The sequence below is a fragment of the Drosophila obscura genome, unplaced genomic scaffold (genome assembly GCF_018151105.1).
Source record: "Drosophila obscura isolate BZ-5 IFL unplaced genomic scaffold, ASM1815110v1 contig_87, whole genome shotgun sequence".
In the NCBI taxonomy this organism is placed as follows: Eukaryota; Metazoa; Arthropoda; class Insecta; order Diptera; family Drosophilidae; genus Drosophila; species Drosophila obscura.
In genome coordinates this window covers 892,821-909,016 of record NW_024542880.1, presented here as the reverse complement: position 1 = coordinate 909,016, position 16,196 = coordinate 892,821, and the positions used below count along the sequence as shown (strand labels likewise).

Sequence of the window (16,196 nt, the reverse complement as noted above, 5' to 3'; positions counted from 1 at the left end):
TTTTTTTCATTGCCAGAACTTTTTGTTTAAGAATTTTTGAAAACTGGTCTTTTTTTAAAGATTTTTTCAGAGGTAGCGCTTCTTTTTTTCACATAACTCTAGTATCTTACGTCTGGTTGTAAAGAACTTTACTACTTTGAAAAGATAAACCAGCTTGAAGTTAAGCCCAAACACTTTGTGATTTCAGCTTACCGTTTGGGAAATATAAAGCATTGAAATGCAAAAATGATGATTTTTGTGTGGTATTTTTTACGAAATATTGACTTTAAAAACTCAGGAAAAGTCGAAAAAAAATCGTGTGTTCTCTATTTTTTTGTGTGTAGGTGCATTAATTATGCGGCATTTAAGGTTTTGCTCATTAAAATCTATGGAGCAAAAATTCGTTAACCAAACCAAAAAAATGAACAAAATTAAAAAAATATACCTTTTGTTATGTGTTATAAAAGAAGCGCTACTTCTGAAAAAAGCATTAACAAAAAATACCAGACTTCAAAACTTAGTAAAAAAAAAGTTCTGCAACAGAAAAAAAACCATAGTTCTTTAAAAAAATTTAAAGCCCCATATCTATCAGAAAAAGTCGGTTTGGATCCTTGAGGAAAAAAAGTTCGATTTTGTTGAGTAGTGTTGTAGTTAATCATTTATTTATAAAGCTCGTTCATCTTTACAGTGCTTTTGTGGGATCCGAATCAAGGATTTATGTGGAAATGGAGCTTTTACCTTACACAACAACTCATGCTGTACAGCCGCATCATGGTGTCGACAATAATGATTTCATATTTACTATTAGCCTGTGCTTCTGTTTCGGCTTTATCTGGACTCTACCTTTGCTATATTTTACCATTTGGCGTGGAATTCGCTACGGTCATATTGAAGTAATTGCCGGAATGCCGATCTACAGACTAGGCATTGCCTCTTTTATATATGATGTTCTTAAAACAGTAATATGCTGCCTGCCATTGAATTTAGCTATAATTGCTGTTCACCATGGCATTCTTATGAACATGGAGGTTTTCAGTAAGTGATTATTTATAGCAAAGAGTATTTTTCTCTAAAACATTTAAATTTTATAGTGTTTTTTATCAACGTATTACTAGTAGCTGCTTTTTGTGCCCAGTGCATGAATTTTTGCGTTTCTTTCTTTTTGGTAGAGCCCCGTACTGGATATTTAATACATTCAATATTATTCACACTAGGCATAGTGATATTTATTCGAATGGTTGAGTTACACACACTGGAAGAACTGGAAAGAAATGAATTTTTGATGTGGGACCTACATCCCCACTTCGCACTTATTCACAACCTGGTCCGCTCTAATAAGATATATGATTTAAAAGGCCTGTGCAGTGACCATCAGACATATGAGACTAGTGTGCATTTAGAGCAATGTCAAAAAGAACCCAACTGTTGCGGTGAGTTTTTTTTAACAATTTAATAAATTCTCCAAATTAATAAAAACAAATCAAGGTGCACATCGATATAATTACTTTAAATAAACGATCGGGACGCTATGAACCGCCGCATAAGCTGCGCCTATACTTTTATACCTGATGTGAGGTCCTATTTCAGGCTGAGGTATGCATCAGTCTGTCCAGGGTCCGCTACAAGAAAATTTGTAGTGACTTCAGGTGTCAGGCTGGCTTGAAAATGCAGTAGGCAAGCGAGAAATGATGATGCGAGAGTTTTGTTGTTCTTGGATTATTCAGTATTTATTCATTCACTTAATTCTTTTACGTTGTTACTCTGGCTTGTAGTTGTATGGTGCGCTGGTGGATTGCTTAGTCAGTGTCTCGTGTCCGGGCTGATGGACTGCCTCGTGCAGTGTCTTGTGTGTGTGACTGAGGGACTGCGTAGTGCAGTGTCTTGGGTGTGTGACTGAGGAACTGCGTAGTGCAGTGTCTTGGGTGTGTGACTGAGGGACTGCGTAGTGCAGTGTCTTGGGGGTGTGACTGAGGGACTGCCTAGTGCAGTGTCTTGTGTTCGGGCTGATGGACTGCCTAGTGCAGTGTCTTGGGTGTGTGACTGAGGGACTGCGTAGTGCAGTGTCTTGGGTGTGTGACTGGGGGACTGCCTTGTGCAGTGTCTTGTGTTTGGGCTGATGGACTGCCTGTGTCTTGTATTCGGGCTGATGGACTGCCTGTGTCTTGTGTTTGGGTGTGTGACTGAGAGACTGCGTAGTGCAGTGTCTTGGGTGTGTGACTGAGGGACTGCCTTGTGCAGTGTCTTGTGTTTGGGCTGATGGACTGCCTACCTCTTTCGGCCGATCTTGGCCCTTTTATGCAGCTGGCGATCGCACCTGAGACCCGGAAATAATTAATTCTTGCTGACTTAAGGTTATTGGATAACGATAATTGTGGGGTGTGGTAACTAGGTCGAAGCTTGGTGCTTCGTTGACAATTTTTAGTGGGTCAGGGTGGTTTTGCTGATGCTGCATCCCGGAAGGTGCAGTTGGGAATTGGGTATTTGGTTTCAAAAATGAGTTTTTGCTAACTCTGCATCGCGGAAGTTGAGTAGTTAGTTGATGATCTGTGGCCGAATGGTTGCGAAAGATCGCCAGGAGGTGAGTGACCGAGCATTTTGTGCTATCTTCGCTGATTGCGAAATAATGCAGCATAGGTAGAGTTGTTGATCGAGAGTTCTTAATTTTAATAATTGCGTACGTTGCTTCTTTCTTCCGGGGTGCTGACGCACCGCTATTTGTGAGGAGAAACGTGGCCAGAGCCATGGTTCGGTGTCTCTGCGTATATCAGTTTGATTATTGTCCCCCGCAAGCGTGGATGCGCGTAAATCCCTTTTTAAGTTGTTGCTACGACTTCCTTGTCGTGAGCAAATTTGTAGTAATTTTGTCTTAACAAATATAGTTTTATTGGTATGTATGTACGTGCGTACTGAGTAAGGTCTTCTTATCTACTAACATAATTCAAAAGCTAGACGTGGAGCTTCGCGTTAGAAGCTGAACGCTAAAGCCCATCTTGCATGTGCATTAGGCTGAGCCAAAATTGTATCAAAAATTTTATTTTTTTTTCAAATTTACACCCCTCATATTCTGTTCTTTGTTAGTAAATAAAACGATAAGGAACGTGTGAGTCGCTTCTGGGGACGCGAGTCTACTTATACCGGTGCTCAGTCAGTATATACATTATTAAGCTTATGATTTTTTAAAATTTTAGAATTAAAAAAAATTTTACATATTACGTTTTTTTTGCTAAATCTATTATCTACATCTACATCTACAATGTATATTATACATATAACTTGTAGATTATAGATGTACCATTTATATTCTACATCTCCTCCGCTGGGGGTTGCTCGCGCACTGAACGCGGCAGAGTGTGCGAGCGAGAAAGAGAATGAGTAGCGGTTCTCTGGCTGTCGGGGGCGGGGCAACCAACAGAAAATTAATTTCTTCATTCTGGCTATAATTATGATCCGATCTGATTCAGATTTGGCAATCTGATAGATATGGTCATTCTCTACGATAGTTTTAGTTTTTTAGTTTTATCGTATCTTTAAAAATGTGCCTGCCACAGATTTTCGTTCTTTGTGAAGACGGAAGGGGGTGTGGCAAAATTTGTAAGTACACTTTTAGCAGTGTGATATCACATGAGTCCGCAAACAAAATTTGGTTGCTCTAGCTCTTATAGGCTCTGAGAACTAGGCGTCAAACAAGACGGACAGACGGACGGATAGACAGACATGCTATATCGACTCGGCTATTGATGCTGATCATGAATATATATACTTTATGGGGTCGGAAATGTAAACAAGAAGGAAGACACCAACAAAACAGATCAAATCACTACTCTGGAGATAAACGGAGTTGCGGATAGGAGCTGTGTTCGAGTGCATGTCCTGGACATGCAACTCAATATCAAGTACCTGATCAATGTGGCAACGTAGCTGCGATCAAAACCCGATCATCCCTGCATTGATTTAATAAAAACGAGAAGGAACGTATGAGTCGCTTCTGCAGACGCGACTCTACTTATACCCGTACTCAATCAGTATATACATTTTTGAGCTTAGGATTTTTTAGAATATTAGAATTAAAAAAAAAAATTGTATATATTAAATTATTTTTGTACATATGTTATCTACATCTACAATGTATATTCTACATCTTACATGTAGATTGACCATGTACCATTTAGATTCTACGTCTCCTCCGCTAGAGGGCGCTCGCGTACATAACGAGGAAGAGTGTGCGAGCCAGAAAGGGAATGAATGGCGGGGGAAGCAACTGAAAATTATTTTCTTCATTTTGGCCGTAATTATGATCCGATCTGATTCAGCTTCGGCAATCTGGTAGATGTGGTCATTTTCTACGATACTGCCTTTTCAGTTTTATCGTATTTTTAAAATTTGGCCTGCCACAGACTATCGTCCTTTGTGTGGGCGTAAAAGGACGGGGCGAAATTTTGAAGTAGCAGTGTGATATCACATGAGTCTGGAAACAAAATTTGGTTGCTCTAGCTCTTATTGTCTCTGAGATTTAAGCGCTCATCGAGACGGACATGGCTAAATCGACTCGGCTATTGATGCTGATCAAGTAAATATATGCTTTAAGGGGTCGGAAACGTTTCCTTCTCTGCCTTGCACACATCCACTTTTACCACAAATACAATATACCCCTTAACTCTTCTTTGAGTACGGGTATAAAAAAATTGAATGCGTCGGTTTTTTTAAATTATATTAAAACGTAGAAGGCGGCGAGCCCAACTGCCCATTGGGAACAAAGGAACGCGATCAGGTACCAAATGTACAACCCTTGCTCGTTTGCTTTGTTCCCAATTGGCAGTTGGGCTCGCCGCCTTCAAAAAGGTATTTTTTGTTCATTTTTTCCATTTTTTAGGTTTGGTTAACGAATTTTAGCTCCAAAGTCTCTCCATAGATTTTAATGAGCGATACCTTAAAGGACGCCAAATTAACGCACCTATACACAAAAAAATAGAGGACACAAGATATAATTTTTTTTCGACTTTTCCTGAGTTTTTAAAGTCAAAATTTCGTTAAAAATACCGCACAAAAATCATCATTTTTGCATTTCAATGCTTTATATTTCCCAGACGGTAAGCTGTAATCACAAAGTGTTTGGGCTTAACTTCTAGCTGTTTTAATTATCTTTTCAAAATAGCAAAGTTCTTTACAACCAGACGTAAGATACTAGAGCTATGTGAAAAAAACAAGCGCTACCTCTGAAAAAAGCTTAAAAAAAAAATACCAGTTTTCAAAAATTCTTCAAAAAAAAGTTCTGCCATAGAAAAAAAAAAATAACATCAAACCATTTCTAAGCCCCAAATCTTTAAGAAAAATTTCGTTTTGTTCCTTGAGGAAAAATCGTGTTGACTAGTGTAATCGACGGTCCGTGTGCCGCGTTTGCCACATTCCCAGCAGAATAGGATCGAGGGACTATGGCAGTCGTATGCCGCATGCCCGGCTTCACCACACCGGCGACAGGCGGTGCGTGGGCTGGCGATAGGGGTCGTGATCATGCGAGGTGCTATATCGGGACTCGCCGTACTGTTTGGATGAGCTGGTGGTCTCCCTGGTGTGTCTGTCGATTCCCAATGGGGACTCAGAAATGGTGCCTGGTGCGAGTCGCAATTCCTCTGCTCTGACGCTGGCTTGGCGTGTTACGCGGGGGTGTGAAAGTGGTCGGGATGGTCCGCTCTTGGATGCTCTCGAACTCGGTGGCCAACATTGTGAGCTGTGCTAAGCTTTGTAGTTCGTGTCACCGCACGTACATCTGGTATGCTGGCAGGGCGTTATCATAGATCCTGTTCAGTTCCATGGCTGCGTCGTACCTGGCGTGGTGCATGAGTAGACGTATCTCGATGAGGTAATCCTTGAACAATTCTCCTACCGCTTGCTTGCGGGCCCGGATTCAGTCTTCCAATTGTTCAAAATACCGTGGCGGCAAGAAGAAAGTCAAGGATTCTTGGCGGAAATATGCCCATTAGCTGCCTTTTAGTTGGCTGGTGCGGTACCAGCGACTGGCCCGATCGGTGAGAAGCTCTGTCATGGCCCGATGTAGCTGATTTGTGTCCACCCCATATGAGAGCGCACGTTATTTGAGTAGTTCCAGAAATGCAAGTGGGTCGTCCTGTCCGTCGAACCTGATTCCACATTTCCCAATCTGTTCCGCGATGTGGGCGGCGTGGCTGTGGTGTCGTCCATCTATGGGAGGGTCCATGACTGGCACGATCCTCTGTGTGGGCGAGCGGCTGGTCTCCGTAACTTGAGGTCTGGGCAAATCGGCTGGCGTTACGATGCGTGGTGGGCCAGGTATGCTATATTCGGCCGCGGTGGGGACTTGTAACCCGGCTTTTGGGTCCGTTTTCCGCTGGTCAGATGGCCCAGGAGTGGTGGGCATGGGTGACTGGTGGCTGGTTTAGCGTATTGCCGTTCGAGGTCTCCCAATCGAAGCCAGGCGTCCTGCGAGAGTGTTCCGGCGACTAATGCGGCGAGCTTCCAGCTCGTCCCGCCGGAGTTTGTAAATCCAGCCGGTGGTGACCCCTGGACTGGTATGGCGTCCCTCCGGGTAAAATTCGTCGGGTTGACCGTCTCCGTGGGCTTCCATGGTGTGTTTCTGCGGTTAGTGGCACTGACTTAATTTTGGTTTGGTGGTACTTCTGTACGGTAGCACTTTCGTTCGATACTCGTAGGATCGGCACTGCGGCACTACTTGTTCGCGACCGGATTTAGTGTGCGCGGGGTTTTTGTGCTTGACGGTTAGTGATGCTTGCTAGCCTAGTCTTTTTCAGTGGCCGTGGACTCCCACCCCAAAGCTCCGTATTAAGGTGCTAGTTACCTTAAAATCACCAAAAAGTCCCTGCCCCTTTTGGTCCCCGTCTCCGGCTGAGGTCATCAGCAGATGGGTGCAAGAAAATTTGTAGATCATGAATTTTAAGGGCAGGCGTACAGCAAGGTTTGGTCGTGTGCACTCTTGCTAGGCTCGGATCTAGCTCGCCGGATTGTCGGGGTTCTTCCTCACCAAACTGTACTTTTGTACTCCACTACATTTAATTAGTGCACTTGTACGGTAGACTATAGGTGGCTATTGTATTAATACAAACAAAAAAAAACTTATGATCAAATAGCGCCGACACGCCAAATAAAGCCCTACTGAACCCATTTCTATTTGGAGGGGACCTAGATGTAAATTGTCCCTCTCTTCTCTACCCACCCTACCATGACAATGCGTGAGAACTGCTGCATTGTCCCTTGTTCAACCTTTTTAATCAGATTCACCACATTTTATAAGATCCTGGCATGGATACTAGACAGACTATTACAAAAAGTTTAAAGATTCATTTCAAATTCATAACACTTCATATTTTAATACAAAAAATATTTTCAGTTCGGGTAACCATAATGTTACAAACCAGAAGGCAGCAATTAATATAGATATTTGAAATAGGGTACTAATTTCTTAATTACTAGGTATTATTTAATTAAATTCATTAGATAATTGTAAAGAAAGGGAATCTATTTGATATAGATATACATATATATATATATATATGCGTAAGGCAAGGTAAGGGTAGACTATTATCTTTTTATTATAAACGGAATTCATTGCCTTCAGATATCTAGAGTTCTCTTAAGTTTTATGGAAACGAAGACAAAAGTGCATTCTAGGCTTTGAGAACGGAATCGAATATAGTTAACCATAAATATGTATATATGTACGTATTCATACTGTCCAGCATGAACGCAAATGTAATAGAATTACCAAAATCTTTTGTTTTTACTCACTCCGCTATAAACCTTATTTTGCGTATCGTTGGGCCCAATGAAGACGTATGTGTTGGTGTTGGCTGTTTAAGATATTGAAATTAATTAAATACATATCAACAATTACTTATTCGAAAGAAAACCGTTCATATCTATCAGCCAGTTGTCTCAGTTTGCATGATTATTAATTTACGTTATTTGACATCACTTCTGCATATATAAATATATGAGTAAAGAACAAGCTTACAAATTATTTGAGAAGCATTATTGCGAAAAGAAATCAAATCAAAAGGGAACTGCATGGTGCATTTACATCGCACGATTCCTTGCCATTAGCGAGGAGTACTATTAAAGTTTCACATACACTGAATTGCAATGCTGACATATATGCGATGGCAGATTTTAATGGAACTTTGAATATATTGGTATATATATAAACTTAGACTGCGGGGGGGGAAAGGAATCCAACGATGAAGGCGTGACCGGGTTAGTCTGTTGCGATTCGGAAATCGCCTCGGGGAGATGTAAGAGCCACTTCGGCGATATGTCCGACTCCGGTTTACGATGTAGCCTCTTTATTAGATACGAGAGCCAATTCTGTAGACGCGGCCAGTCTATCTGCCCCCAAGTGGAATGGGACAGCACCTTCCGTCAAACTGTATACAGGTATTTGGACAAGGGATGATGAAACTCCACCACGAAGGTTGCAGTTGGACTAAAATCGACAACTTTTCCCTCAGTCTGCTCCCAGGGCAGTCTTAGACAGACTTCACCGCGGTGGGCAGCTTAAGATGCTTTGACCTGCAACATAGGTTATGTAAGCACATGGGCACTGCACGAACATGGTAACATACCTTTGCCAAGAGATACACAGCACTTCAATATATTATCCTAATAACCATACATAAATGGAATATCTAGTTCGCTTGGTCTTATTACAATTGTTCTGCGCATAAAAGCAGGTGAAAATATAATGCACGGTTATTTGCACACTCTGGGCACGGTAAAAATCTGCACGTCTGCACTTGTTCATCAAATTTTCTCTAATGATCATAGCATCAATAGACGATCGTCTACGCGCGTTTCGTCAGAGCTTTAAGTTCTACGTTAACTGTGCAATCGTATGTTCTCATACCCTTGCAGCAGCATTAGGCAGTTCTTAACTGTGCAATCGTACGATTATCGGTTACGCTCCCCACTGTTCGTAGCTCGAACGTATGCGTGAGCGCAGTAAAGATAAGAGCGCTTAAGCTGTGAATATCGTTTAAGAGCGGCTAAAGCTGTGAATATCGTTTACGAGCGTGGCTAGAGCTTGGCATTAAAACTATTGGGGTACCACAAGACGTGAACGAGCATAAAATAATTTTCCCAAATTTCTGCTGGCTACTACAGCACAGATAATCCTACAAGACCTGCTCGAAGAAGAATTATCTGAAGACCTCACGTAGAAGGACTTATTTCCTGACTTGTATGTCTTTAAGATGATACACACCGAGGCTTTTCTTGTTCTCATCGACCAATTCGTAATAATACGGACTTCGCTTCTTATTTACTTCAGCGGGAATAAACACAGGTGCTAGCTTAGAACTAAACTTCTTTATGGCACTACTCTGTGTGAAATTTCTAGCATACACTAAGTCTCCAACCTTTAGTAGTGTATCACGGCAGCGAAGATTGTATCTATGGGTATTTTCTTCGTGTGCCTTATTGATATTTTTCTTCGCTTTTTGCCTGATTAGCTGCAATGAATCTGGGTTCTCTATTCTGGTGTCGTCATTTAACAGGTCCAGCTTACGTAAAAGTGCGTAATCTTTCCCATTTAAAATCATATTTTGACCGAAAGCTAGAAAATACGGAGAATATCCTGTACTCCTATGCAAGGTAGATCTAAGTGAACCGCTGATGGCATTTAGGTTACAATCCCAACTGGTATGTTCGTTACCGATATAAGCTCGAATCGCCGCTATTACAGATCTATTCAATCGCTCGCTAGCATTAGCTTGCGGTGAATAAATAGCAGTACACTTTTGTATTATGCCGAAGCTATTTAAAAATGCCTGGAAGTAGTTAGATTTAAATTGCGATCCATTGTCTGACAATATAACTTCTGGCACACCAAATGTATAAAACAGAGATCCTTCCAGATATTCACAAATTTTAGGGGCTGTGAATTTCTTAAGAGGACACAGAAAATGGAACTTGGTATTGTGATCGACTACTATTAGCAGTCCTATGTTCCCCTTCTTCGTGCGTGGATACGGCCCTAGCAGATCTATGTACAGTTTTTGAAACGGCCTATCAGAAGTGAACGGTTTACCCATAGGAGGTCTGAGAATCATATTCGGACTCTTTGTCGTGCGGCAGACGGTACATTCCGATATATATTTCCGTGTCTGACTAACCATGCGAGGCCAGAATAACCATCTTTTGAGTTTCTCTACAGTTTTACTCATCCCACAATGCGCTGAGCTGGGAGCGTCATGAGCCTGATACAAAACATCTGTAATCAATCCTGCCGGAATCCAAAGTTTCCATGAGGCTGCCTCTTGAGATTCATCTCCCGAAGCGAATCCCGTTCTCTTAAAGACTTGACCGTCAATAACTTTCAAGTCTGGGAACTTATTCTGATTTTGATTAATATTTTCTATCAAACTCAGATACTCTGCGGATTTAAATTGGTCTGACTCTAGATTAACCATCGGTTTTATTTGCCTAAGCTCTTCTATAGCAGGCTCATCCTGACGTGATAGAGTGTCAGCGACAACATTCAGGGAACCTTTTCTATGTAAAATATTAAACGTAAAACCTTGTAATTTCATTGACCATCTCGCCAATCTTCCTGATAAATCTTTCTGGCGCATTAACCATTGTAGTGCAGCATGGTCAGTTATGACTACGAAGTCTTGTCCCTCAATATAAGAGCGGAATTTCTTGATACCTTTTATGACGGCTAAGCACTCAAGCTCCGTAACCGAATAGTTACGTTGTGCTTTTGACAGCTTTTCCGACATATACGCTATTGGCAGTTCGACACCGTCTCGATCTTGAGCCAAAACACAACCGATTCCGTAACTGCTAGCATCACAAAGCAAAATGTAAGGTTTTGAAAAGTCAGGAGTTATTAGGATGGGTGAAGCGGTCAAACTGGACTTTAACGTTTCAAACGACTGTTGAGCATTCTCGTTCCACTGTAGCTCCTTCTTTTTCTTTAGTAATTCTGTTAGGGGGAAACTAACTGTGGCGTAGTTTTCAACAAATCGTCGATACCAACCGGATAATCCCAAGAATCGACGCAGTTGCTTAACAGTAGTTGGCACAGGGAACTTCGAGATGGCCTTGATTTTGTCAGGATTGGTTCTAATCTGACCATTCCCAATAATGAAACCCAAATACGTGATTTCTTTCATACAAAAGTTCGATTTGCTTATGTTAATGGTAAGATTTGCCTTCCGTAGACACAAAGCAATCTCCTGTAATAACAATAAATGCGACTCGAAATCATCCGATAAAACAAGTAAATCGTCTAAGTATACAAAGACGCGAGTACGAAGATGAGCTGGAATGACTCGATCCATCAATCTACAGAGAGTTTGGGCGGCATTGCAAAGACCAAACGGCATCATTTTATATTGATACAATGGCCTATTAGGCACTGTAAAGGCAGTATATTGCCGTGATTGTTCGTCTAACGGGATTTGCCAAAATGCATGCTTCATGTCCAAGCCAGTGATGTAGCGAGCGGGTGGTAACCGACTCAAAATTCCATCGATATGTGGCAAGGGGTATGCGTCACGTCTTGTGACTTTATTTACTTCTCTTGAATCGAGACAAAGTCTATATTTTTCGCCTTTCTTTACCAAAACACAGTTGCTGCTCCAGGGACTAGTCGACTCTTCTATAACATCGAGCGCTAGCATATTGTCAACTTCGGCAAACATCAATTTCTCTATGGCTGGCGATACTGGCCAGTGCCTCTGCTTTACAGGGATAGCTGCTCCAACATCTATGGAGTGTGTGGCTAAACTAGTACGGCCTAATCCTTCAGTGGCGAAAGATGGAAAAATACCTATTATTTTGTCCAAGCGACTTCTCTCGTCCGGGGTCAATTTATGTAGGTTTGGTGGTTCTTCTACATCATCAGTACTTCCGACATCTAATTCAGATACCTCGGCAGTGTGTGCTATTTGATCCAGAAGTCCAAACTTTTGCCAAAAGTCTATCCCTAAATAAACGTCTTGTTTGAGTTCAGGGATAAGAAACATTTCTAACTCAGCTGTGCATCCGCGGTAGTTAATTTGCGTTACCAGCTTGCCTATGACCTGGCTTTCAGTGTCGTTGGCCGTTCTTATAGCTCCTGAACACTTCTTAATCTTGCTATGGCCTACTAAATCTTTTGCAGCTGAGCCTCCAATACAACTGATTGTAGCTCCCGAATCTAACAATGCTACGTACTCATTGCCCTCAATGATGACATTAGTATATAGCCTGTTATCAGACTTGAGAAATATGGCGGAAATAAACTTGTTCTTATTCATGCGAACAGTTTTCCAAAAATTCCTTAAACGTTTTGTTGAACGTTTAGGCTTCCTTACGAATTTAAAGCTATCTATTCTATCAAAAATTTCTTTACGAGTAATATTGTAATTATTTACCCTTTCTTGTAAAGGAATAAATGAAAAATGAAGTGGTGTTAACCGCGGTTTCTCTACTGTTTGAGAGCTGATCTTCGGCTCTGTTAACCATTGGTCGTTTGTCAAATCAGTAGGTGATTCTTGACAACTGTTTTCTAAGGATGTGTCTGTTTGTTGTTGGTTGACACATCCCTCTGTCTGTTTCCCGAAGGGTTACATTTGGGGCATGTTGGTTTGTAAGTATCCTTTGTTCCGCAACCGTAACAAAAGATCCTTCGTGGACCAACACAATCATCGAATTTATGACCTTTGGTGTCACAATTCCAGCAAATTGGAACTGTCCGCGCAGCGTGACGTTGTATTTGACATACTTCGTTCGGTTCTAAATTGTCGTCGGATAGCTTTTCGTTATCGTCTGGATTTGCCAATTCCGATACATATGAGCGTAGGGTCTTTTGCTTGACCGATTTTATATCATTATAAAACTGTTCATGCTTACGCACCTCTCGTCGTAGCTGAGACCTATTTGCGATCTTTAAATGAAGAAGTTCAAGATGAAGGGAAGGCTTCGAGTTTCTAATTAGTAAATCGACAACATCTTCTTCTGCAACAGAATTTTGAAGCCTGTCAACGAGATCTTCGATAGCATATTGAAAGTCGTCGAATGATTCGTTTTCGCCCTGACGGCGTTTCCTAATCTTCTCCCAGATGTCGTAATCGGTCTCTACATCCTCAAATCTTCGTCTAAACTCTATACAAAATGTCTCCCAAGTAAAATTTGGGTAAGTGCGGTGGAACTTCCAATACCAATCACTAGCTTTCCCCGAGAATAGGAGGTACAAGTGATCGCAAAGCAACTGATAATTGTTACATAGATTTTGTTGAGTTAAAGAACGGACTCGATAAATAAATTCATCCATCCTCATGCAAGTCTTTGAGCCATCAAATTTGATGCGCCAATTCTGCATTATACTAGAAACTTTTGCTGGTGCTACGTGTGAGCTCGAATTACTTCGATTCGCACCAACTCTTGAAAAATCTAAAAGGACTTCTGCATTACTATCTCGTGCTTGAGTGCTACCAATGTTATTCGTCTGGTTACTATTACCGTTATGTGATACATCTGGTGTAGTATGTGCAGCTTGTGTCAACTGGAGTGACGCTAATTGACTTTGAATCGAAGATTCAATAGTTTTGCTTAAGAAGGAAGAAAGCTGTTCCATCAACTGAGCCTGTTGAATGCTAACAGCAGACTGGACATAATTAGCGATTTCAACTTGAGTATTTATCGGCAGGGTTGTATTGTTGGTTTCGGGTTCCGTTAGTGAGCGATCTAATTTAGATCGTTGAGTTGATCTTGTACTCATACCTCTTCTACTGAACTTTTGCCCCCTTTTTGGTCGACTTGACATACCGTCTACCGTACTCAAAGATTCGTTAGCACTGGGTGGTCGCGCTCCTTCTGCGTTAAGCTCTGCTAACAATGTGTTGTTAGAGAATGTTAGTGCTAGAGCAGAACAATCTAATGTACAGGTGGGACATTTAGGATTTGTTCTAATATGTTCCAAAATACAAATTTTGTGGAACTTATGTCTACACGGAGTATTTGCTATGAGCTCACTAGCCCCCAATACTTCGTTGCAAATACCACAAAATGGTTCTGCTTCCTGCAAAGCAATTGTGATGTCTTCTGTGCTTCGCCTTACAGCCATTATATATCAGACACAATAACGATATAAAAAAAATTCAAGAATATATAAAAAAACAAAGGAGTAATTTGCAATAATAAGTGGTTGTAATATAAATAATGTCTGTCTTTCTCACATGCCAGAATACTTATAATTATCAAATAGGTTTCAGTAGGCTTTTCTATTGCTATTAATATGGACGAATTATCATTTATGACCTCTTGCATTGAACCATTGGACAATTATAGCGTTTTCGCAATATAAACTGTAAATCCAAATAATTCAGGGTGCACTATGTGTTAGTCAGGTTTGCTTTGGTCGATCAATCCAAAATAAAAAGAATTGAAATCGCAAAATCCTAAAACAATTCCTGGTTACACTGATCATGGCTTGGTATTGCATAACTATTTCCGATACTCGCAATTTTGCACTGTGGGTCTGCTTTGGTTAACCAATCCTAACTAAAAGAATTGCAGTTACTAAATCCTAAACCAGAGTCCACATACAAATTTTGAAATCGTGATCTTTAAGCAATATAATTATAAAAAAATTGTAATTTTTGTTATTTAAATGGATAAACGGTTGAGCTTGGTGAACCAAGGCAATATTTGCGTGTTTTATTAAAATAACTCGGCCCGTATAGTATGACACTATAACTCCAAATTTTAATAATAGTTCAGAATAGGTTTTAGATTCTAAGGCAAGTTGCCTGGCCCCACGTTGGGCGCCAAAATGTGTAGTGTACCAGAGTTTATATACATATGTATACATATATATAGTGCCTCGATATCAGCAGATGGTGAAAACTGAATTTTAAGGGCGGCGTACAGCAAGGTTTGGTCGTGTGCACTCTTGCTAGGCTCGGATCTAGCTCGCCGGATTGTCGGGGTTCTTCCTCACCAAACTGTACTTTTGTACTCCACTACATTTAATTAGTGCACTTGTACGGTAGACTATAGGTGGCTATTGTATTAATACAAACAAAAAAAAACTTATGATCAAATAGCGCCGACACGCCAAATAAAGCCCTACTGAACCCATTTCTATTTGGAGGGGACCTAGATGTAAATTGTCCCTCTCTTCTCTACCCACCCTACCATGACAATGCGTGAGAACTGCTGCATTGTCCCTTGTTCAACCTTTTTAATCAGATTCACCACATTTTATAAGATCCTGGCATGGATACTAGACAGACTATTACAAAAAGTTTAAAGATTCATTTCAAATTCATAACACTTCATATTTTAATACAAAAAAATATTTTCAGTTCGGGTAACCATAATGTTACAAACCAGAAGGCAGCAATTAATATAGATATTTGAAATAGGGTACTAATTTCTTAATTACTAGGTATTATTTAATTAAATTCATCAGATAATTGTAAAGAAAGGGAATCTATTTGATATAGATATACATATATATATATATATATATGCGTAAGGCAAGGTAAGGGTAGACTATTATCTTTTTATTATAAACGGAATTCATTGCCTTCAGATATCTAGAGTTCTCTTAAGTTTTATGGAAACGAAGACAAAAGTGCATTCTAGGCTTTAAGAACGGAATCGAATATAGTTAACCATAAATATGTATATATGTACGTATTCATACTGTCCAGCATGAACGCAAATGCAAAAGAATTACCAAAATCTTTTGTTTTTACTCACTCCGCTATAAACCTTATTTTGCGTATCGTTGGGCCCAATGAAGACGTATGTGTTGGTGTTGGCTGTTTTAGATATTGAAATTAATTAAATACATATCAACAATTACTTATTCGAAGGAAAACCGTTCATATCTATCAGCCAGTTGTCTCAGTTTGCATGATTATTAATTTACGTTATTTGACATCACTTCTGCATATATAAATATATGAGTAAAGAACAAGCTTACAAATTATTTGAGAAGCATTATTGCGAAAAGAAAATCAAATCAAAAGGGAACTGCATGGTGCATTTACATCGCACGATTCCTTGCCATTAGCGAGGAGTACTATTAAAGTTTCACATACACTGAATTGCAATGCTGACATATATGCGATGGCAGATTTTAATGGAACTTTGAATATATTGGTATATATATAAACTTAGACTGCGGGGGGGGAAAGGAATCCAACGATGAAGGCGTGACCGGGTTAGTCTGT

The 16,196-nt window shown here is 40.4% G+C and overlaps 1 protein-coding gene across 2 annotated transcripts in view; it reads left to right on the top strand.

Moving 5' to 3' along the window:
- The window catches only part of LOC111078851 (putative ABC transporter ATP-binding protein BC_2655), a 63,962-nt gene that overhangs the window by 32,381 nt on the left and 15,385 nt on the right, over positions 1-16,196 (top strand). Inside the window, exons 2-3 of one of the 2 annotated variants that reach the window (XM_022373753.2) lie at positions 668-1,014; positions 1,071-1,409. In XM_022373753.2, the coding sequence (XP_022229445.2) occupies positions 705-1,014; positions 1,071-1,409 (649 nt within the window). In that variant the 5' untranslated portion in view covers positions 668-704. Of the gene's footprint in view, positions 1-667; positions 1,015-1,070; positions 1,410-16,196 lie in introns of those variants that run through there. The other variant, XM_022373755.1, reaches the window with a different exon arrangement.